Source organism: Xiphias gladius, chromosome 2 (assembly GCF_016859285.1).
Source record: "Xiphias gladius isolate SHS-SW01 ecotype Sanya breed wild chromosome 2, ASM1685928v1, whole genome shotgun sequence".
NCBI lineage: Eukaryota > Metazoa > Chordata > Actinopteri > Istiophoriformes > Xiphiidae > Xiphias > Xiphias gladius.
The window spans coordinates 655,405-678,400 of NC_053401.1; the positions used below are offsets into that span (position 1 = coordinate 655,405).

The 22,996-nt window shown below is 44.2% G+C and overlaps 2 protein-coding genes and 1 long non-coding RNA gene across 11 annotated transcripts in view; 1 reads left to right on the forward strand and 2 right to left on the reverse strand.

Annotated features, from left to right (window-relative positions):
• The window catches only part of ptpro (protein tyrosine phosphatase receptor type O), a 53,031-nt gene extending 46,858 nt beyond the window's left edge, over nucleotides 1–6,173 (forward strand). For all 3 annotated transcript variants that reach the window (XM_040140681.1, XM_040140689.1, XM_040140699.1), the window contains 4 exons: nucleotides 418–572; nucleotides 969–1,104; nucleotides 1,398–1,521; nucleotides 2,609–6,173. In XM_040140681.1, the coding sequence (XP_039996615.1) occupies nucleotides 418–572; nucleotides 969–1,104; nucleotides 1,398–1,502 (396 nt within the window). In that variant the 3' untranslated portion in view covers nucleotides 1,503–1,521; nucleotides 2,609–6,173. The remainder of the gene's footprint in view (nucleotides 1–417; nucleotides 573–968; nucleotides 1,105–1,397; nucleotides 1,522–2,608) is intronic.
• LOC120797231 lies at nucleotides 1,024–5,867 on the reverse strand. Of its 2 annotated transcripts, XR_005708474.1 has the most exons (4): nucleotides 5,818–5,867; nucleotides 2,587–2,651; nucleotides 1,357–1,552; nucleotides 1,024–1,139 (listed from the first exon to the last, which is right to left on the reverse strand). It is a non-coding gene; the product is annotated as an uncharacterized LOC120797231 (long non-coding RNA). The 2 variants fall into 2 exon arrangements; XR_005708473.1 differs by having other exon boundaries at nucleotides 1,357–2,651.
• A 1,569-nt stretch (nucleotides 6,174–7,742) lies between the features above and the next one.
• eps8a (epidermal growth factor receptor pathway substrate 8a) overlaps nucleotides 7,743–22,996 on the reverse strand; it is a 43,158-nt gene continuing 27,904 nt past the window's right edge. For 3 of the 6 annotated variants that reach the window (XM_040152479.1, XM_040152489.1, XM_040152500.1), the window contains exons 9-21: nucleotides 22,524–22,600; nucleotides 21,968–22,094; nucleotides 21,296–21,384; nucleotides 21,133–21,207; nucleotides 20,877–21,025; nucleotides 20,162–20,345; nucleotides 19,940–20,073; nucleotides 18,121–18,232; nucleotides 17,433–17,573; nucleotides 16,597–16,825; nucleotides 16,259–16,448; nucleotides 15,352–15,484; nucleotides 7,743–11,334 (exon numbers count right to left, since the gene is read on the reverse strand). In XM_040152479.1, the coding sequence (XP_040008413.1) occupies nucleotides 11,224–11,334; nucleotides 15,352–15,484; nucleotides 16,259–16,448; nucleotides 16,597–16,825; nucleotides 17,433–17,573; nucleotides 18,121–18,232; nucleotides 19,940–20,073; nucleotides 20,162–20,345; nucleotides 20,877–21,025; nucleotides 21,133–21,207; nucleotides 21,296–21,384; nucleotides 21,968–22,094; nucleotides 22,524–22,600 (1,751 nt within the window). In that variant the 3' untranslated portion in view covers nucleotides 7,743–11,223. The remainder of the gene's footprint in view (nucleotides 11,335–15,351; nucleotides 15,485–16,258; nucleotides 16,449–16,596; nucleotides 16,826–17,432; nucleotides 17,574–18,120; nucleotides 18,233–19,939; nucleotides 20,074–20,161; nucleotides 20,346–20,876; nucleotides 21,026–21,132; nucleotides 21,208–21,295; nucleotides 21,385–21,967; nucleotides 22,095–22,523; nucleotides 22,601–22,996) is intronic. The other 3 variants (XM_040152529.1, XM_040152519.1, XM_040152509.1) reach the window with 3 other exon arrangements.

Below are 22,996 nucleotides of genomic sequence, written 5' to 3' on the forward strand. Positions count from 1 at the left end.
CCCCTCTCGCGGTCGTTTTTAAGACTCAAACAGACGGAGCAGCCGCAGTTCCTCTAATGACCACTAGATGCTGATTCTTAGCGATCTTTTATCTCCTAAGGGAAAAAACAAAACACCCCGTGGTTTTCCTTCGGTGGATGCAGTTACTTCTGTAGATTATCTCCAAAAATCAGTATTTGTCATGGAACCAGTACTACGGAAGCCCTGAGAGACAAGTGAGGGAAACTCACTCTGATCTAAGTTGTTTTCTCTCCTGTTTACGACCTGACAGCTGTTTCTATTATTTTGTCCACCCCTTTGATTTCAGTGAGAGTAGGATAAATAACAGAAAGACCCCCGTCAGTCCATAAATGTCTTCCTGCAGTAAAGAGACACGTCCGTCACTTTACGACCCTGTGCTGCTGTCGCCCCCCGCAGGCCGACGAGACTCAGGACGTCCTCCACCTGAACTACACCTCGTGGCCGGATCACGGCGTCCCCACGGTCAACGCCATCGAGAGCATCCTGCAGTTCGTCCACATCGTCCGTCAGCAGGCCAACCGGATCAAAGACCCCATCGTAGTCCACTGCAGGTCAGGACAGGGTCTCTGGAGGCCAAAACCAGTAGCAGTGCTGAGAGTTTAAAAACGTTTGGACAACGTTACATTAACCGGGATCTTTAAGTTCGGTTCTTATACTTGACCGATCCCGGATCCCGACAGGGGTCCCTCAGTCTGTGGACGTGGTCGCGTTGGTTTTTTCCATCTTGCATTGTACTTGTAGCCGCCGTTGGCTCATCCGGTACTTCGGAGGAAGCCAGAGAGGGACTCTCTGAGCTCTGGTGCCCGGGATTGGGGTCAGATCACGTCCTCACACTGAGCCATGCAGTTAGATGATGTAACGTCCATTACGTCCTATTTTCCTCTTGTTGTGGCTGAACTGTCGTCACCGTAGTGACAGCAGAGCTTTTCTGTCCGTGTGGTCCTCAGCGCCGGAGTCGGCAGGACCGGGACCTTCATCGCTCTGGACCGACTGATGCAGCACATCAGAGAACACGAGTTCGCCGATATCCTGGGCATGGTGTCTGAAATGCGATCGCACCGCCTGTCCATGGTCCAGACTGAGGTGAGGACTCCAGAGAAACGGCTTTAGGGCCAGATCTTAAAAAAAAGAGAGAAATTCATCAGCTCGTGTTGGACCGCCAGCACAGGTGGACCGCTTACAGGTCGCAGCGTTTCCTTTCTGTGGCACCACGGTTTTCTATTAGAAGAGTCTCGGTCTTTTTATGGGAACTGAAACTGTGAAAATGCAGAAGGCACAACGTTGCTCACTCAAGCTGCCAACAGACGACTTTGCTCTGGGCGTTGAGCGACTCACCGTTTTCAGGTCAGTTTCAGGCTGTGATTTCCTCTCTGCAGGAGCAGTACGTGTTCATCCATCAGTGTGTCCTGTTGATGTGGCAGAAGAAGAAGCAGCAGTCCATCACCTCTGATGTCATCTACGAGAACGCCAGCAAGACATAATGACGAGCCTCCTCCAGAGGTGAGTCACACAACACGAACATCACTGAGACCTTGAGCAGGATATAACGATGGTTTTCAGCTCATTGTGTCAAAAACCCAGAGCTTCACTTTGTCCTTGAGGAAAAGCTCAATAAAAATCAATGTGATTAACCTAAACCCTGGACGGAAACACCAAGAATAGAACAGATGTTTTTCATTTTTAAAAAATGCAGTTGCAGGAAAAAGCGACAGCCCCGGTCTGTAGCATCACCTCTAACGCCTGCGTGAAGGTTTTGTTTATGGGCAAGTTTCTGAAATATGCTCGTGACAAATCTCTATTTTAGAAATTAAGAAATTTCTTTTTATTGACCTCATTTAAATTTAAATTGCCATCTTCCAGTAGAATCAGTAATAAGTTAGTTCTTTTTAGAAAAATATTGTAAAATTGTAGGAAATTAAAAAACCTAAGTTTTGGTTTCATTAGTTTTTACAGGTTTGTAGAGTTAAATGCGTTTGAGCTGTAAAAGCGTTGATGACCAGTGATGCAGAAGAAAAACTGTCAAAGGTCTGACCACCAGGGGGCGCTGTGCAGTAAGGTCTTGGTGTGATGAACTACATTTTTACAAGAAAACCTTTTTAAGTCAGTAACATTTATCATGGAGATCAAGACGTGATAACCGGTTTCTGACAGACTCTGATGCAGCTGTGACCAGATCCCAGTGTTTATCAGCGTCGGCTGCTGGATGAACTAGTGATGAACCACGGGATGGAATAATAGAAAATATGTGGAACAGACGCTAAAAATTGAGACGTGTTCTTGGATCTGCTCACAGCTGCATCAGAGTCGGTTAGAAACGTTAAATGGGGGATTTAAAGTGAAGTGTTAAGTCTTAATTACAGGGGAAAGCTCCAGTTAAACCCAAGTAAATATTTATTCAGTAATTATTTCATTTGGAAGCTTTATACTTTGACCTGCTCTGCAAAAAACTCAACGTGGTACCTTTTACTTCCAGCATCCTCCTGGCTTCTGATCGGCTGGAAGTACGATGATGTGAAACCTGCAGAGCAATGAACAAACTGACCTCTCCAGATCCGGGTGTCTTACCTCCCTACTCCTTGTCTTGCAGGCTGTGAACACGCCCAACCTCCTGTGCTTCAGGCATCCATTCTCTGCAGAAGAAGAAGATCCGCTTCATCATCAGTATCAAAACACAAAACAGCCGAACATCTCGACGACAAGAGGGGAAAAAAGAAAAGAAAAAATCTAGTTTTTTTTTTTTTTTGAATTGGTGTTAAAGCATGGGATGGAGATTTGCCTTAAGGAGCCTTCACCGACTGACCAACATGTTCAACCCCAACCTGCCCTCTGAACTGGACCGATGCACGTCAACGTGGGGTCGGAGGAGTGTTAACCGGCTCCGTCTGCCGATCGGCTGTCTACGCTGCGACCGTCCTCGTTCGGACGACGCGAAGCGACGAGTCGGCAGAACCGAGTCGGCGGTTTTTCGTTTTATTTATGTTTTTTAATCTCAGGAGTCGCTGAAAAACCAGCAAGCACACTGGCCTCTTCCTCCGCTTCGTAAGTCATTTTTCATTCGTTAGTGTTAGTTTTTGCATTCGCCGTCCCGGCCGTTTGCGACGTTACACACTGCCAAACATGGGACGATGACACGCTGATCATTAAAAACGCCGACTGCTCTAACGTGTCAAGCAACCGCCAGGACGGCTGCCCAGAAATAGAACCCAGCAAGCATTCGACGAAGGATGACGTTTGGCCCAACAATGAGCACAAGGTTTTTATGTTTCGGCACAATGACGCTGGTTTTTTTTTTTTAGTCAAACACTCGGAGGTTCGACTTTCAGTCCTGGTGGAAGGTGCCGACATCCGCGACCTTTGGTGAAACAAATAGATCCGCGGTCACGTCACCTTTTAGGAAAAAACGTTGCTGCAGTTTGAACGTCCTGAACGTTCCAGATATCGGCTTCAGAGCAGCGTCCGCAGAACATTTGGGTCCTGGTTTCACTAAATGCTGCTCGACTACATCGGCGTCCAAATTTTTTGTTCCGTCCCGTCGCATCGACATCGAACGTCCGCATGTTTGCTGGGTCTGCACGAACGAAGGCCTTCCCGTGGAAACGGGCGCCTCGTGCTGCCGTCCCGTCGCTACCCGGCGTGTTAGAGGCCAGTTTAGACGCTAGAGACTGTGGTTGTAGAGCTGTAGTTTGTATTTGCACTGAGGCCTCGGAGCCGCCTGACCCACTGACAGAAGAAGGGAAGAGCTTCTGCTGCTTCTGCCCACGGAGGAGCAACTGTGCAGCCGTGTCGCTCGGTATTGGTCCCGTCCTGTGCACCGGGGGCTCTTTTTCTAACCAAGGATGTGGGTTAACTTTAAACTACTGTGGAGGTTTGTGATCTCGCCGGCTGCAACAATCAGCGGAGAGAAGGATCATATCTGACAGCGACGTGTCTGAGGACAGACGAGAGACTATTCACCAGACAGCCGAACTGCCCAAACCACTGAGAAATTACGTTAAGACCCGATATCAAGGGAAATGACAGAAACATATCTCCGGTTCCGGCCGAGCCTCTCTGGGGCCCCAACCGCGATTTCTTTCCTCAATCAGATACGGACGGGTAAAGGTGCGAAAATTTAATAGCAGTTTAATAAAACTACAAATTTATCCGTCTAGAAAATGGAAATATAGAAAAAAAAAAAAAAATTCACTGCTTTTGTATGTTACTATCCCAGATTTTATCCATGGTGCTGCATCATCTCACGCCAAACACCAAATTTAATTTCAGTTTAACCGAAGATTATTGGTACAGACAGCTGCAGTGATTTAAGCAAACAGGTAGCGGGATGACTGACAAGTCTGATCAAAAAACTGGTTTTTGACTCATGTAACTTTTGTTTCAATTCCAAAAGGTGTGAGGCGAACCCAAAATTCATGCTCGTAAAATTCTTACAGAGCACGACCTACGTTTACATTGAAATTGAAAAATTTAATATTGCACCCATATTTGGAATTGCGTTCCTAAAGTTTGTTTTAATTCTAAACTTCAGTGTCAAAAATACCTAAATACTAAAATCGGTTGCCATAATTTTATTTTATGTTTTTTTTAATATAGAGTTCCCAAAATTAAATGTCAACCCGATCGAACTTCTATTAGTGAATAAAGGTTTTCTCCCACGATTATCTTCAGGGCACTGCACCATATTTTGTGTTATAAACCCCAAATTTTGATATTGATTTTTAGTATAGTGTCTACATATCAACTGGTAGTTTGATTCGGGGCGATTCCCCCAAAATGGTGGGACATCTTGAAAATAGAAAGCGTGACATTAAAAACATAATTAAGACAATGAACGGGAATGCCGCTCGAGTTTAAATTTGGGTTCTTCTGGGGGCCCTCGTGGCTGTTTGTCTTGCACTCACGACTACTGAAGAGAAAATAGTTGTGAGGCCATTTTCTGAAGCGTCGTGTCTGCTGGTTCTGTCACAGCCAACTTATCTACCAGGATTTAGTTGTCGCCATTTTCCATCCGTCTACAGAAGAGTTGACTCGAAGGGCAAAAAGAAAGATCCACATTTCTGACTTCCTTGAAGAATGGAGAGAATGTCTACTGAACAGACGAGAGTGGTCGACCTCCTTTAACCCAAAGTTTTATACTCCATTCAGGATGTACAGGGTGTCGTCAAAATAAGAGCACAGCAAAAGGTTTGGCTGAGAGTTGGAAAACAAACAGCATTTTCTTTTTGGTCCGTTCCCCAAACAGAGGACAGGATAAAAAGTCCAATGTGATACACGTTTTCCCATATTTATACAAACATATATTTAATTTACTGCCAGCGCCCGTCTTCTATCATCAGAGCTGCCAATGGCAGGAAACGCCAGTTAAACACCCAACATTTACTCTCAGTCAACAAGCTGTTAGACTTTTTTGTTGAAATTTTTTCTGGGGCGCAGCCTTACTTTGCAAATACAGTTTGCTACAAAAAAAAGTTTTGTTTTAGTTGATTTTAAATAAACTACATTTCTCTAATAGAAAAGTGTTTAAGCTTAAGAAACAGCCTCACGAGATCTTTAGCTGAATAAAACAGTATGAATTTGATGTAGTTATTAACTGTGGATTCATCACAACTGTAATTGCAACCTAATAAAGAAAAAGTGTTGCTGCCGTTTCCGTTATTTTGATGACACCTTGTATGTAATTTGTAGAAAAATTTAAGATATTAACGAATGTTTGTAAAAAGGCTGTTGGACACTTCAGTGTTGACTTGTAAAAATGACTCGTCATTGTGGCCTTGTGGTTCAAACACCTGAAGTGTTTACCTGTTTGCCGTCTCAGATCCTCAGAGGTTTGGTACTTTGGTTTGGTCGCCACTCGATCTGAAATTGGTTACATTTCACTCTTAGATATCAAATGTACTGTACATACTACTACTACTACTGCTTAATTGTTCTGTTTCTACTCGTCATTACAAAATAATTCTTGTGGAAATGTTGCTTTAGAGGTTTGTTTTTTTAAAAGTCGTTGTATATGTGAATCATTACCTGAGCCAGAAGCTAAGTTCTCTCATCAGTGGTTTGGTTTCTTGGGGCTTCGGCTGAACAGACGTTTGGAAACTCGTCTTTGGCCGGAGAAACGCACTTTGATACAACTGCCAAAAAAAAGGAAAAACAAAAAACAAAAAAAACAACAACCTGCAGACAATGTCCGAAAGCTCAGCACTGTACACTCTTCTACAATTCTTTCTCTTGCTTAGTGTGTGTCCAGTCAACTTGTACGTCATTGGTGCCATTCTTGTGCATTGTGTCACTTAAAATTTGCGGAATGATCTCGAACTCGGATCGTTGTCACGGAGTTTTAATGTTTGTGTGCGTGTTGGAACAAAATAAAATGTTGCAGTTGAATGTGCCGTGTTTCAGTTTCTAACGACAAACTCCTCCAGTGTCTGGGTGTCGTTCAAAATGTTACCGATAACGGTACCAACAAGTTTCAGTACTGAGACCAAACGCTACGTTTTTATGGCGGATTTGAGGAAAAATTTGACTTTTTACCAATTCAGCCTGCATTTCTTAAGATATTACACTAGAGGTTCACTTACACGGAGGACGACAAGAGCCACAGAAATAGTAATAAAGCATTAATTCATTAATAACTGATTGTACAATAAAACGAGGCATAAATAAATTTGTTTACAAATTGTTATAAACCTATAAATAAAAGTAATTCATTATTATATATTTTAATTGGCAAAGAGGAATTAAATATTAATCCATCAATAAATAGTTCAAACTAAAAAGGGATTTACAAAAACTAACAGTCGATAAGTACATCAGTTAAAAATACACTAATGAATTCTTAGAAAATTGTAATTTGAAAATGCAGTTTAACAAAAAAATATTTCAATTATCTCAGTAGTTCAGCTTCTCCTTTTGGCTTTTCCATGACACTGGTAAAACGTGGTAAAACAATGCCAATTAGACAAGCAGTTGTTCAATCAATCAATCAAATACAGTCCAAACCTGGGAAAATTCTGAAAACCAACGAACTGTCTGGTAAAAGAATACGTCAAAAAAGATTTACTCACCAGCAAGTTTGATGCTACATTTAGGTACTTGACAGTTTTCAATATTTGGTGCCACGGACATGTTTCGGAAAAAAAAAAAGCCAGGACAAAACCAAGTATACGCCTGGACCGTGTATGGACAACATGCGAAATTGAGGACGTAGTTGAAAACTGTTGTGGAACCGCTGCAGGTTAACGACAATGGCCGTTCTGTGATTTCAGCAACATTTACCTGACGCGGGTCAGCTGACCCGCGTAGAGGGGTGTTGTCTGTGGAGGGAAACCCCGACCTCGCACTCGCGGGACAATACTGGCGACTCTCTTCTATGGAAAGTAGCTAAGGATTTTCCACGAAGTTGCTGGATTTGTCGCTAGGTGCTTTTTCTTAAAGTCGCTACAGGGGTATGAAAAGTCGTTAAATCTAGCAGCTAGGGCGCTAAATTGGCAACACTGCCTGAAAACGCCTCCTGATAACGCAATAGAAACTGTTCACGCCAATTAATTGAAAGAGCAACAACCAATTGGTAAGCTCCAACACTTGGCCGGCCAACCAATGGTGTTACTTCATCACTCAGTGACAGACATTTGCGTTTCTAGGGCTGGCCTAAAATATCAAGGTTTGATACCCAATCCGGCTACAATCAAAGTCGGGCCGTAAAAACATTATGACATGATGACATTAAATGATTTTTGCAAATGTTTTATTGCAGAATGAGCTGATTTAAATGGAAAAGGCACCATGAAAACTATAAACATACAAATGCTTATTTGTAGTGAAATTCTCAATAACGTTTCTGATTGGCTTCTAGAACTGTTTGGGTACGAAGACAGTTCACTAAATACAGCAACTTTACTCTGCTCTCATTAACAACAGCGATTATACATAAACTGTCAACTACTCCGCGTTAATCATTAGTATTAATACAGTGTTGTGCTACAGTTCAGACAATAACCTTTATAATCCCCCCCCCCGCCCCACACACACAATTTATGCTCGACCAATAAAAACAGCCCAAAAACTTAAGTGCATAAGTGGAAAACAAAATCAATACAATCAATGCCACAGTGAGTAGAGAATGTCCTGGCTGATTTTTGTACATATTCTTTCTATGCAAGCATATACACACACATTCTATATACAACAGTTTCTCCAGCAAGTGGATAATCTGGTGTTTCAGGCTGCTCGGTAGAAAACTCATCAAAAACAGTCACGGAGTTACTAGTTTGTGTTGATGGATCAACGGTTTTTGGTCACTGACTTTTGTAGGAAGATGTTCAAAGAAGAGAGTTTACTGTAAATTCTCAAATAAGAGTCAGCATTCAAAACAATGGAAGAGTGTGAGAAAGTTTGTGGCCAGCACAAACAAATCAGGTAAAAAACTGAGGGATACTATAACAGGTCACATGGTACATTTACAGGAACAGGGTCACGTCATTTCTCAGCAATCTGCTGCTCTGACTTTTCATTCACTTTTTTTTTTTTCCCAGTAACTTCCCCTTTGCCATTTTTCTGATCAGTGCTGATCAATGACAACCCGACGCTGTCTGCAGCTTTTTCATATTAAAAGCCCACCGGGAAAGGAAGGGTTTACGCCCTTTGAGACCTTGGAGGACTTTTAATGTGAAACATCTGGGCAGGCAGTGTTGACAGTAACTCAAGTGATCGAAAAAACGGCAAAGTAGAACTCACTAAAAATAAACTGTGAACAAAAACAGTAGTGTTTAAGTGTTTTGAGCAGCGTGGCGAGTACGACATTACTCTGCTGTGGAAATAGACGCTTTACTGAATTCATTTATTGAGTTTGGTTCTCTGACTCTTACATTAGGGCCAAAATTTGAGAATTTATGACATTAACACTCAACTTTTTAGTATTTTGTCCCATTAGTCAACTTACTGCATTAATGTATTCAATTAGCTTTATATTACTGTTGACTCCAGCTCTCCACAGCAGGGCTGCAACTAACGATTATTCCCACTGTCGGTTTAATTGATGCAAAGCGTGTAACAGTTGAGCAGGAGGTTCTGCTAACTACAAGATAAATTTATACTCGACCTTTAGGTATTTTTCTGAAGTGAAAACTCAAGTTTGTAACATTAACAAGTCTAAAAGTTGCACCGGGTCTAAATCGAAATTCCGCATGTGTGTGTGTGAAAGTTACACCCGAGAACAATCGTTGCTCAAGAACCAAGTCTGAGAGTAACTATCAAATTTCTTCGTGTTTAATTTTGCTTTTCCCTTCAAACAAGTTATTACACCAGGAGCGATGAAAATACCAACTCAGGGAATCGGCGAGTGATGAGGCGGGAAATAAACGGCGTCAGACAAGTGCAAATGACCAAAGAGCCGAGTTACAGCAGCTATTGTAGACAACAGTGACCGTCAGTAGTAGCACGGAGCTCGAGTTGGACTCGCTAATGTTCTGTAGCCCAGATAAACAGCAACATTTGAAGAAACAACAACCGAGAACAGTTCATCCGGACGTGGTCACGAATCACCCAGGTGCGCGTTTAACACTCACTCTGCCCACAGGTGACAGGTTTGCCGCTTCCTGTTTTAATCAACAACCCGGTGACGTGATGACGTAAGATGACTAACGGGACTTTTTTTTCTTTTTTTTTTAATTTTCCCCCAAACGCGAGGCTACCTGGTGCTGTGGGCGGAGCCTGTAGAAAACACATTCATCATTCATCATGTGAAGCGGGAGCATCGCTGAGTCAGCGGACAGACATTCGTTTCAGTGTTTGGACGACACCCGACCTCGTCAAGAAAAAGACTCGGTGTCTGAGAGTTCGTGAAGCAGCCTACAGCCATTAAACAACACTAAACTGATTCTGAGTCATTTTACATCCACACACAGAAACATCTACATTTTATTGATTATTGTGCAAAGATGCCGATCACCAGATCTAATATCACCTTCAGTAATTGTTTCTTTGTGATCGTTTCATTAACTAAAGCACATGATGCTCATTAATTAGAAATCATTATAAAATTCTTGTGCATTTCAGGGAACAAGTTTTCATTTCCTTTGCTTTTTCAGTTGATCAGTTCTTCCATTAATTATATTAAGTTATTGAAACTTCTGGTATAACCATAAAATAAAAAGATTATATACTATGAATATTGTAATTCTCTCAGGCCAAAAAAAAAATCTGAACTGTACAGTTATATTTATTATTCTATGAATGTATTTCCTAGAACAGTAAATTCATTAACTACCTGCCCCAGTTTGAGTCCCTCAAGTATAAGTCTCAGAGATCAACCTCTGCTTTTCTGAAAGATGAATCTGTGACCATCTGTGAAAAGCTCGGGTGTTCGCTTGAGAACACTTAGCACAATGTTAAAGGTGTTTTCAGAAACGTCAAAGACTCTATGGTGCCTGATACACACAAGATGATACAGTATGTAACAGCCTTTACACACTAATTATCTTTTGTGTCCATGCTGTCCTTCCTACAAACAAGTTACGACGGTATCTTGGTTGTAGGACAAATTATCTTGATGTTTTCTAAGGTATATTTCTCTAGATAAATGTTATTTTACATTTTGAGAACGACTGCTACTTAAATATCTCGAGCTCACGAGTTAAATATGATGCACGTTGGTAACAAAACTTATTTTTCTTTTTGCCGACGGTTAGAAGAGTCTCAAGACTGTGGACATTCTTTTGAAACAGTGGTGAGTTTTGCTGCCGGGGTTCTCTCTTTCGGGAAAACTCCAGCGTAACGATACGTGAGAGGCCCAAACTGGAGCCGACGACCCAGCAGCCCTTCTCCTGACGTTAATACTGAGAGGCTTCGCTTTGGAAGATGAGCTACTGAGCGGCTTCCTTCACGTTTACACGCGTGTCGTATAAACTCTTCCGCTCGAGAAGAGAAAACAGCATCCGGAGTCCCAAAAGTGTTCACATGAAATTCAGGCAAACGTGGCAGGATATTCTCTCTTGAACATAGCGGATGGTCCAAACATCGGCCGGCTTTTATTTTCTACGGAGACGAGCTGAGGAGTTCCTGCCTGCGTCGCATGATCTCCACAAACTCGGCGTGATCAGTCGCCGCCTGAGGATCGAGAGTGCGAGAAAACAGCAGGCTGCAGTTTGAAAAAAAGAAAAAAAAAAAAGAAAGCAAAGGAGGACGGAAGGAAGGGAAGAAGCCTCGAGGAGCTCAGTGGGTGCTGCCTTCGTCAAAAGACTCCACCCCTGAATCACAGGTGCTGGCTGCCAGTTTCTCCTGCCGCCTCCTCATGATCTCCTGGAGCTCAGAGCCTGAACTCTTCTGGAGACGCAGAGAGAGGGAGGACGGAAGAGAAAGGAAGGAAGGAAAAACAGACAGCTGGTTAGAAGACGTAAAAGCAAACACAAAATGAAAACACTGATCTCGGGAGACTCTCGTGGAACCACTGTCATGATCCTGACCATCATGGGCTCCGACATTTTAGCTGGAACGAGCGTTTAGCGCCTCGCGTAGCTCTAAGAAATCTCCGCGGTGTCTCTCGCTAACCAGCGGTTTGCTAAGTTGTTGTTTGTCTGTCTGTTGTTGATAAACCTACAGCCGGACGTTTCACGGCGGCGCATCAACTGTTCTCCATTTTCCTGGCAGAAGTATCCGTCGTCCAGCTGCTTCCTACTTCACCAAACGTTTCTCCCTCAGTTCGTTAAATCCCCGCAGCACACGGACACTCAGTCGTCTGCTGGTCTGGTTCCATTTCATATTCAGCCTCGGTTTGTTTCTCTAACAATCAAAATTTTGTATTTATATTGTTATAACCTCGTTCGCTCTGCTGTAGACGCTGACTAATGTTAAACGTCGCAGGCGTCTCCGTGGACGACCTTCACACACAGCAGTCTACTGGTTTCTCCGGCGGTCCCTCGAGAGTCTCCCCTCGACCTCTCGCCGCCTGCGAAGCGACTGAGCATCTGCCCAATAATCTACTGAGCCGCTTTACTCCTGGAAATCGGAAGATTTCATCAGCCAATCGGGCCAGAAAATCTTCCGGTGGATCAGAGCCTAGCAGCGCCGGCTGTGGTTACATGGGTTGTTCTTTTTGAACTTGTCCGAACTTGATACGAACTCCACGTAAACTCAGCCGGGCCTTAACCAACCTCAGGAAGCCTCTGGTGGCTGCTGCGAGCTGTGAAGAGCGTGAGGATGAAAAATATCTACAGTGAGAGTCAGGAGGCATGCTGGGTAACAGAGGTGCCTCTAAGACTTTCTAAAAACTGGTCACACAAAGACCTGTTGGACTGGTTTAGTCCGGCCAGTCGGAGTTTCTCTCTAATACGACTTGAATAAAACAAAACAAACCGTGATAATGAGCATTTTGTGGAAAGCAGGATTAGTTTTAATGCTGAAATAAATACAGAGAAATTAATCTCTCATTCATCATTAAATGCATAATTGAATGAATGAATGTTGTCATGATGTAAATTAAAGACATTTCTAAAAAACAAACTATTTTCTACATTAAAGCAGAAATGTTGAATTTACTGATAATTGATCAATTTATTCATTTAATTATGCCTTTAATTATTTATGTATTTGTTTCAGCTTTCATTTGGGTGTATTGTGTTTTTATTAATTCCTATACTGATGAATCATTACTTCTTAAGTGTCGTCACTATTCTTTTTTGTTTTACGTTGTAGTCAACGTCCGTCTTTGTGCAACCAGCTGCAGGTAAAATCCTAGATTTAGATCCTGAAATCCTAGACTGAAACGTGACATAAGTTAGAGGAAGATTCTGGGTTTTGTTGTTGTTTGGGCTTCATTTCTTTCATTATGGTCAAAAAAATTATGAGTATTAAAAAAAAAAAAAAAAAAAAAAGCAGCTAAAACACCCAGTTGTAAAAAACAAAAACAAAACCCAACAAACAAAACTCGGTTAAAATAAATTCTGTGGTTTCAGTAAATGGAGTCTGACATGATGCAGCCGTTTGGAACAACTCAAACAATTAGCTGATCGCTACTCAAAGCTAAGCTAACACACACAGACCTCATTCCAGGCAATAAAAGATCTACATCCCGGTCTCTACGGGGGGTCAGGGGTCAACAGGAAGTGGAGCGATCTGGAACTGGTTCATTCGGGGGGTTTAAGGAGGACTTACTGTACTGAGCAGCCACAGCAGGAGGACAAATACTGGCACTACCTTAAAATGCTGCTACACATGAAACAACTGGGGCCTGATTCTGACGGCCAGACTCGGGAACTACATCATTTTAAATCACGTCAAGTCCCAAGTCGAGACCAACAGGTCCAAGTCAAGTTTAAATCAAGACCGACAAGTCCTAAGTGAAGCAGCCGGATTGGCTACCGTCGGATTGATTGACGTGCATCTGTGGTCAGGAAAACTGGGAGCATGTCGAGTCATTCCAAGTCAAAGGACTTAAGTCCAAGTGAAGTCACGAGTCAATGCTCTTACAGTCGAGTCTTAAGCGATGAGATTCGTGGCTCGAGTCCACATCACTGTTCTGGGGGACTCTGACGGAGCTCAGATCTGAAAGCGCTCTCTTTTTGGTCTCTGAGAACCTGAGCGCCGTCTCGGTATTGGTCCTGTAAATCTGGCCGACAGAACGAAGCCGCCAACATCTTTACGTGATCACGGTACCTTAATGAATGTGGCAACAGAATCAGGAGATCAACGGAGGGTCAGAAGAAAACCTGCAGGTGGAAATAGACACCACACACCAGACCTTGCCAGAGTTGGGGGATAGAAAGCTTTAAGACAGAGAAGACCCTCAGCAGACCTACAGCCTCCAGACCACAAGCACTCTGCACCGAAAGGGGGGCGAGGTAGCGAGATTACGTCGAAACTCCACTGTAGGTCTGATAAAACAGGGAGTCCGTCAGGGGTCAGGGGTCAAATGAGTAATTTATGCATCACTCCCTCAAACTGGTGATGTGAGGGCTGATGTGCCCCCGAGTCGACGCATTCGGTGCCATGCTGCCTTCTCCGCGCTTCAGTAGCTAAAACTCAAACTGGAAGCTACGCTCGGTGGTTGTGGTCTCGTCACAAAACTCAGGAATTCTGACAGGAGGCCTGAGGGAAGTCAGGTTTGGGGCACTGGTGCTGGGTTGGATCCACGAACGCTGTAGCATGAAAAAATGCAGTGTGTGTGTTTATAGCGAAAAACTCCTTGGGACAGATAATGTTCAGCGAGTTACGCTTCATCGTGCGTCCGTCGGTGACTCGACGAAACTACCACACTCGAAAAGGGTCTATATTTCAAAGTGGGACGACTGGTCCAGACATCTCTTCTACCTCGGACGGCGGCTTTCATTTTGTGTAAATACGAGTCAGCGTATTGATGAGTTTACCTGTACACTGACGCCAAACCGTAAAAGGACGTGTGTGTGTGTGTCAGCGGACGGGGTTCCGATCGCGGTCGGTTCCCCGTCTGACCAAAGCTACATGCGATGCGAGTTAACTACGCCCTTCCGCTCTGGGTCAGTGCGTTCACAGCTGCATGCGTTTTCCTTTCCTGGTGGAAACAAGCTTTGAAAGAGAGACATTTAATGACTTCAATTAATAAAAGGAAGGAAGCTGAGGACACGACACGGTAATTCTGAGGTTAACAGGTTTATACTCTCCTACCGACAGCAAAGACTTTTTTCGTGCTGCGATTGAAAAAGTGTGTCTGAGCTCGTCGGTTTGCTGTTGTTCGTCTGACGGGGCGATCGGGCGGAAGCGCTCCGGCCACGACTCGTGGCCTCGGATAGAATCCATATAACCTCATCCGATATTTAATCGATAACCAGCTGACTGTACGTAAAAACACTGAAACTCTTTGAAAGCGTCCGTTGACTGATGGACACGCTGACAGAATTATCTCCCACAGCTAATGAGCCGTCCACAAAGTGGGAAAGTTCTTTTCTTCCTCTTCACGCAGTCGCACCCGCGCGACGTCGCCCACTCTGTTGCTGCGAGACTCCGGACTCCGCACCACCCGGTGGCCTGGAGACTCTTGCACTGTACTTTTTACTTTGTGCACATTTTTCTCTTCGCTCGCTGTGTATTTAGTATGTTTCTACCTATTACCTCCTATTGCAAGGAGAGTTTAGAGTTAGAGTTAGAGTTTTTCTGATTCTTAAATATTTATTTCTGGAGTTCAACCAATGATTGTTTCGTGAAGCTAAAACGGATTATTTTTGCATAAATTCCCCAAACAAAACGTCGCAGGATGAAGAACCTTCTCAAGGGAGAGCGGGAAAACTCAAACTCTCTCAGCAGCAGAGCAGGTTGAAGTTTGAAGCGGCGTTTGTGTCGGCGGCGTCATGTAGGAGCGGTGCCACTCACCTCCAGCGCGGCCTTCTGGACGGTGACCTGACTGTAGACCCGAGCGCCGTCGTCGGGACAAACCGTCTTCAGCTCCTCTTTGTTGAGAGAAAACAGCTGCGCTCCGGTCAGGACGCCGAGGCTGGTGATGGTGCTGCAGACGGGAAATGCAGACAGTGAGCTCTGACATGAAACACACACCTGGACAGGTATCAGGGAAGAAGGTTTTTACTTTTCTGGCTCCACATCAAGCTTTTAGTGACGTGTCAGAAGTTAGGCCTGCGTTTTCCCTCCTGTCACTAGATGAGGACGTGTCATTAAAAGCGGCCGCAGGCCAAGAATGGAACTGCGCCGTTGGATCCGCGTGGGCAGGGATTTGGTGATTTCTCAGGCCAAAACGTCTAAAAACATCTGGGTTAAAACTACGATAAAGGAGCCTGGGAACATGAAATCTGGACAGTCAAACTTAAAGTTTCACAAATGATCAAAATGAAGACTAAAAGTGTAAACACAGCTTTCTACAGCAGAATCTTGTGAAGTGATAAACGTCTGTCATCCTGCCACGACTCGATCAATTCAGTGCAACTCTGATTATTTACTTTCCTAGTTTTTCTTAAAATCTGATCAGTGATGAAGCCCTTGTCAATCAGACGGACAAAGTTATGAATTATAAAACTGAAAATACTCACGGCTTCGCACAATTATGAGATTCTGAATCAGAATTCTTAGTTTGATCGCTTTGACTTAAAAATCCAAGACCTGATGTATTATTCCCTAATCGTGGATTTTTATCTCTTAACTGTCCTGTAACGTTGACTGGCTGTGTCACACTTTGGACTGGATTTTTCTTCTATTTCACCACCGTCAGGACAGTGACCACGCGTCCGGGGGCCCAGTCTAGACCGGCGCACCGTGTACTGAGACTCACACTGGGCTGAAGCCTTTGGCCTCCAACCAGGCTTTGACCTCGTCAGGTGAGGAGTCGTAGGTGATGCTGACGGACGGCAGGCCGCCGCCGCCGCCGCGAGGGGGAACCTGAAACTTCTTCTGAGCGCTGCGGCCCAAAGTCAGTCTGTGCATCAGCTCGTCCTGAACCTCCTCCATGTTCGATTTCCTGCCTGCGGAGAGGAGGCGGAGCAGTCAAACGAAGACACGACTGAGCGTGAACGGGTCGCTGCCGAGCATCGTTGGATTATCAGGTAAATGCAGCCGAGCGTTCCGGCTACCGTTGAACAAAAAGCCGATCTGAGACTAATAAAGACTCACGGTTGGCGGGTGCAGGTCTCTGGTTGCCGTGGTCCCTCATGGTGACGCTGCCGTTGTCGCTGGACGCGGTGCTGTTCTGGCGGCTGACCGTGCCGATGCTGCCGGCGGCCGGGGGAGGCAGCGGCGGCGTGGGGAGCCGGGCGGGGGCCGGGGGGGGCGGCGTGGGGGCCAGAGGCATCGGAGTCACCAGCGGTTTACCGGGGATGTAGTCCGTCCTCGTGGTCTGCTTCTGAGAGGGGACAGGTTTTTATTGACTGCCGGTCTTTCTAGAGCAGCCGGTAGCACACAGACACACTCAAAGAAAGACGTGTCACTGGACCGTCTGAAGCCGAAACACGAGAAGTGAGAAGTTTTGTTCCTAAAGTCTGTCGTTTACCTCGTTCAACTCTCCCAGCAACTGCTGCAGATGTTAAAAAACATGAAACATAAACATGGTGGTGATGAGACGGGAAACAAATGTTTTATTCACAACACTACAAACTCACTGCAGGAGAAAATCCACTGAACCTACTGGGATATCGTCACCTACGCTGTTTAAACTGTGCTGAGGATCTAATGTTTAACTACTGATCATTACCCTAGAAAACCTCTTGAAGGAACAGTCTTTACTAAATGATTGCTGCTAGCCAAGAACTGCTCCTTTAAGATCCACAGCAAAGGAAACACTCTTCGTCCTACCTTGAACAACTCAAACTCCTTCTTTGGCATCATGAGCTTCATTAATCCAAAACAAAAACACATGGACAGAGATGAGAGAGCGATTCACGGGAAAAATCAGACTAACTCCTGGTGAGCTCCAGCGACAGCTGGCATCGGCGCGAACCGCTGCCTCCTACCTGTATGGTGTGGCTGTAGATGGGCTCCCCGCGGCCGGTGACGTCCACGGCTTTGGTGACCTCCAGGATGTTGTTGGGCACGTAGCCGGACGCCTCGCAGCCGTTACGCACCTTCCACCACTGCTTCCTGTCGTCAAGAACCTGACAGACCAGTGTCGAGTTTACAGTTAAACAAGTAAATCCAAAATCAATAATGACCCTAAAACAAACAAACAAACTTTCATTTACAGTCTCTCAACGAACAACTGCTTAAGTTATATTTTGCCATTATATTCATGAAGTTTGGATAATGTTTTTTTTTAGAAATTCTACATATTACAAACATATTCCACATTGTTGAAGGAAGAGTCTGATCTTTTTATAGACTACAACTGTTTTGAAGCAAAAATAAAATGTCTTATTCTCCAATAATAAAATATTTAAAAAATTGTACAGAGTTTGGTTGGGGAGGTTTTGCTGGAGGGATTTTGGACTCGTGACCAAAATATCTTAATAAATGCTGCTTGTGAAAAGTCATTTAACAGCAGCGACTTTAATGAAACAAGTTTCTGTTTACACGACATCGGCTGTTTGTTTTTTTTCTTACAAAAAGCAGCAAACAACGTGTAAAAAGTTGTATTTGAAAACATTAAAAGTGCTGCACGCAGTGAAATCCGTGAAGACACAGAAACCAAAGGAAGCTCGTTACCTCGACGACCTCGTCTTTGAGAACAGACAGCTCCGTGCTGTTTCTTGCCACAAAGTCATATTTGGATTTGGCAAACAGTTTTGTTTGGCCTCTGCTGTCGGCATCAAAACTTCTGGAATATAGCAAACAAATATATCACAGCTCATCACAACGATCCCAGAAAAATACACAACGTGCAGCAGGAGTGATGGAACCGAGGGGGGGGGGGGGGTTCATACCACATCAAGAGAACAATTCATCACTTCAACACTAAAAATGGCTCATTGAAAAATCTAGTTGATCAGTTTAACAGCTCAACTTATTAATTAATGCCCAACCTTGTTCTTTTAAATCCACGATACCATCCATTGCCTCTGGAGACAAAAACCTTTCAGTCTAACCAACAATCTTTACTCATTAAAAAACACACGAAGACTGACTCGTTCTCATTCTTCTTTCAGTACGAGTAGAGGACGACCAGTTTCCGTTTTTGAAGAAAATAAAGATCAATTAAAATGACTTAAAACACAACCGACATCGACAAACGGGCCAAACCCAGAGCGGATCCAACCATTTCCAACTTTTAACTAAAGAGCAAAACAACACAGGAAAGGGAACCGCTGCCTGATGTCAGCAGCAGGACAGCCGCGGAAAATGAAACGAAAGGCTTGATTCAGGGAGAAAGTTTTTAAAGATTTCAGAGGAGGAAACAGAAAAACACCAGAATCAGATGAGATGATGATGAATAAACATTTCAAAGTTAAAGAGAGGAAATAAAGCGAGATTTTCATGGAGGATGAAAGACGCCTTATTCAGGTACCGGAAATAATGTGAATAATGACAGAAATCAATCTAATCACACGCAGATCTGATCTTCATGATAACCTCATCACAAAGTGTGTGTGTCAGTTGACTTAAAGTCTTAATGTTGACACAATTTCATTCTTGACTGTGACATAATATGAACTCTCAAAATCATGACTTTTGACAAAAAGTCATAATTTTGACTTTAAGGGTCATTTTGATTTTGTAATAATATTTTAGACTTGCCCTGAGTATTTCTTATTTTTTTCTTTCCTAATATTTCATCTGTTTTCGTTATTTCTGGCTGGAACAAGCCTCCGCAGCTGCACGTGGAGAACAAGCGGAGAAATCACAGAAACAAACAAAAAAAACCTACATGATATAAACTTCTCTTTTTTTAGAAATGTTTTATTAATGTTATCACATTTCTTTGTTACCAACATATCTTATCTGCTTTATTATTGTTTTTAATCCTCTGCTACTGTATATTTTACTGATCTTTTATTCCATTTTAGTTTAGTGTTTTTAAACTGAATGATTTTATCTGCCTCACAGTCCTGAAATGTTTTAAGCCTGGTTCAACTAAGGGCAGGTTCTTTATTTATTATTATTATTGTACACACATTAATAAATATTACTTTATTTCTGTTCTTCTGTATTTAAGACAAATAAATGTAGAAATACAAATGTATACCAGCAAAAATAACTAAACGTAAAACTGAAATGATTTATTATTTAATGTCCCAATAATGACCATCTATCTGTTTATTATTTCTAATTTACTTATTCGTTCTTTAATCCGTTTGTTGCGTGTGTCTTTCTTTATTATCAGATGAGTGAGCGATTTTTCATCCACCACAGTTTAATGAATGGTAAAAGTTCAGAGTATGAAGAGTCCGGTCTGGACCTGCTCTGAATGAAAAGCGCCCTGAGGTCACCTCTGTTACGATCTGGCCGCTATATAGATAAAACTGAATTGAACTGAATCAAAGTGGGGCCGGTTCTCCAGGGCGCCGTGACGGGGGCTCCGAGTTACCGGTCTACACGGCGGCTGGCGGCATGCTGAAACGCGGCCATGGCCGTGTCCTGGTCCAGGAACTGCATGCGGCTGTAGGAGCTGTTGGGGAAGGCGTACCCGTCCGCGGGAGGGAACTTCTGCGCCGCCGACTGCTGCACAAACACAGACAGAGCAACAGATGAAAACACCAGCGAACCCATTCAACATGCGGGGGGCACGGACAGAAACCTGGATCCCGACCTCCTGGGCCAGTCTGATCTTCAGCTCCTCTCGTCTCTGGATCTCGGCGTCGGCGAGACTCTCGGCCAGCTGAGTCAGCTCCTGCTCTCGACTCGGAGTCGCCGCCGGCAACGCCGGAGGCTCCCAGCCGTCACGAAACTTCACCGCACAGGGAGGAAAGTAATGATCCTTCGGCCACTCCAACCTGGAGACGTGTGACAAAGGACAACACCGAGTCGGCTAAAATGAGACCGGTTGAGGTAGAGCAGTAACAGACGGCCTGCTGGGAGAAAACGCGTTGTGTTGGTACGTTAGCACGTTCTCGCTAACGTCTGTCCCTTCTTAACACGCCGCAGGTTCGGGTATCAATGTCGGCTACGACTGCTGGAAGTCAACAGGAAGAATCCCGGCATCGGGAGAGAACAATCACAGAGCTAAACTCAGACTATTCAGCGAAGCAAAAAGGTCTAAGTGCAGTGCTTTTTAACTCTGTGCAGTGAAGAAGAAGCATCGACAATAAGAGAATCGGAAAAAACATGGAGACGGAGGAACCGGGTGAAATGTTGACACAAGCTGTCACTGACCCTTTCAGTGAACAAGCCCAGACGGAAGGACGGGACTGGAAGCTCCGCGGGTTCGAACAACGTCTTCTTTTTGTGTTCGTTTCCCCTCTGAATATTTGTACACTACGTGCGGGTCGGTCTTGGCGCGACAAGAGAAGACCGGTCCTCCTCACCTGCATTTGGTCCATCCGTCTCCCAGGGCAACCCACAGGTGTCTCTCCTCTGCCGTTCCTGAGGAGTGGAGGAAGTCGATGGCCTCCCGGGTCAGCAGAGGAACCACAACGCTGCGAGCCAGATCCACGCTGCCCGACGCCTGGATCACCTGAGGACGACAGGTGGGTCGGACGGATCCACAGGAGCTCATTTATACAGACAAGGTTTCGTGTGGAGAGAATAAGTGAAGAGAGATTATAGGAGGCTGTGTCTGACCATCCTCAGAGGAGTGAAGAGGAAATGAACCAGGTCCACAGCGCTGGGGTTCTGGATGTGATCCTTCAGCTTCCCCTGCAGATCAGATCAGACCAGATCAGACCAGACCCTGTCAAAGATTAGGAAACAAACGCATTCATTTTCACCATGAAGATGCTCGTACCAGCTGGTTGAAGGCGTGTTTGAACTTCTGCAGACAGTCGACAAACTCGTCCTCGCCGGGGGGTCTGGAGCGCAGAGTCAGGACGCCCTCTGGTGGACACAAATCAGAGAGAACACCCATCACACGTGTGGAAAACGACTTTCACTTCAGATTCAGGTCAAAAAGTATGAAGTGGCAAAAACCGAGTGATGGAAATGGCTGTGAATGAAATGAAATCGAGTCATGAGATACATTTTTAAGTCATATGATGAATGCAAAGTTTATTTAATTACGGTGTTGTGAACAGAAATTCCCCATTTATGACAACAGATGGAAACTACTTAAGCCCACAAGACAATGGATTAAAAAAAGAACATGAACAACTGGATATACACATTCATAAACATGACCTGTTTTTGGGCCAACAGAAAAATCGAGATAGAAAGATTCAGTTTTTGCATCATTCCTACAGGACTCCTTCACCATAATGCGGGTTTCTGGTCTTGGCCCACAGATGATGGTGACGTGGAAAATAAAATTAAAGGTATTTCAGGGTTTTGAAGCAAATGAGTGGAATTCATCGTCGAGGATTCGCCCATTGAGACACTGCTCAGATGCGACAGTAACGGAAACAAACTGGTTTTACGTTTCTGATCCGAGGTCGGCAGAGGTACAACCAGCGTCCGTCCTCACCTCCCGGGCCTTTCTTCTTGCCCTTCTTGGTCTTCTTCCTCTTGGAGAGCTCGTTGAAGGCCTCGGCAGCCTTTTGAAGTTTGGTGACGAAGAACTCGATGTCGTCCAGGATGTGGTTGAGGATTTGCTGCGGAGATAAAAAGCTTGTTTCACTCTGACTGGAAAATGTCACTTTTCCAATAACCTGTGAGAAATGAGAAATGATGAACCTTTTCTTGAGAGAACATGTGGAGGTTTTAAGGCTTCACGTCACCTTCAGGTTCGTCCTCAACGTGACATTTATTCAGGACGGATTTACCGACTCTAATGATTAAACCTAAACTAACAGACCAGGGCTCAGTCTTGCCGCAGCTCTGACACTTTCCTTTATGTAAGCAGATTTTTCTTCCAAAGCCTCCAAACTCTGATTACATTTAAATAAAACGACATTCTTCAGTCAGCTTAAATCCTTTATCTATTGTGTGTTTAGACGACAAACAGATTGAAACGCAGGGTCCACCAGCTGCTCTCAGATCAGTCAACGGCACCACGTGAGGACCGAAGTACTTAGACTCACCACGTCTCTGTCCACTCTGGCTGCCGTCATCTCCACCGGCCCGTCCTCCTCCGATGCCTGTCGCTGCTTCTCATCTGCTGACAGAAAGATTCAAAGAGCCGATCGGACGCGTAGCTTTACTGAAGATTTAACATCCGGCTGAGGGATTTTTATAAGACTCCAATATTCCCGACACACCGAGAAACAGCCGCGTTAAAAAAGGTAAAGACGCATTCAGGTTGAGATGTTTATCCAACCAAAAAAAAAAGTCTAAAACCCCAAAATATAAAATTTACAGTGACACACACCAACGACAGGCAGCACGTCCTCACACCGGGAAGCTTGAACCAAAGAGCGTTTGTCCGTTTGGTCTGAAAAACGATTAATGAACAAAATAGTTGACAGGTATTTTTCTGTCAGTCGATACATCGATGGTGCTCTGGACAAATCAGCCATTTTTAGCTCTTCTGTTTTCAGCTTTTATCAGACCACAC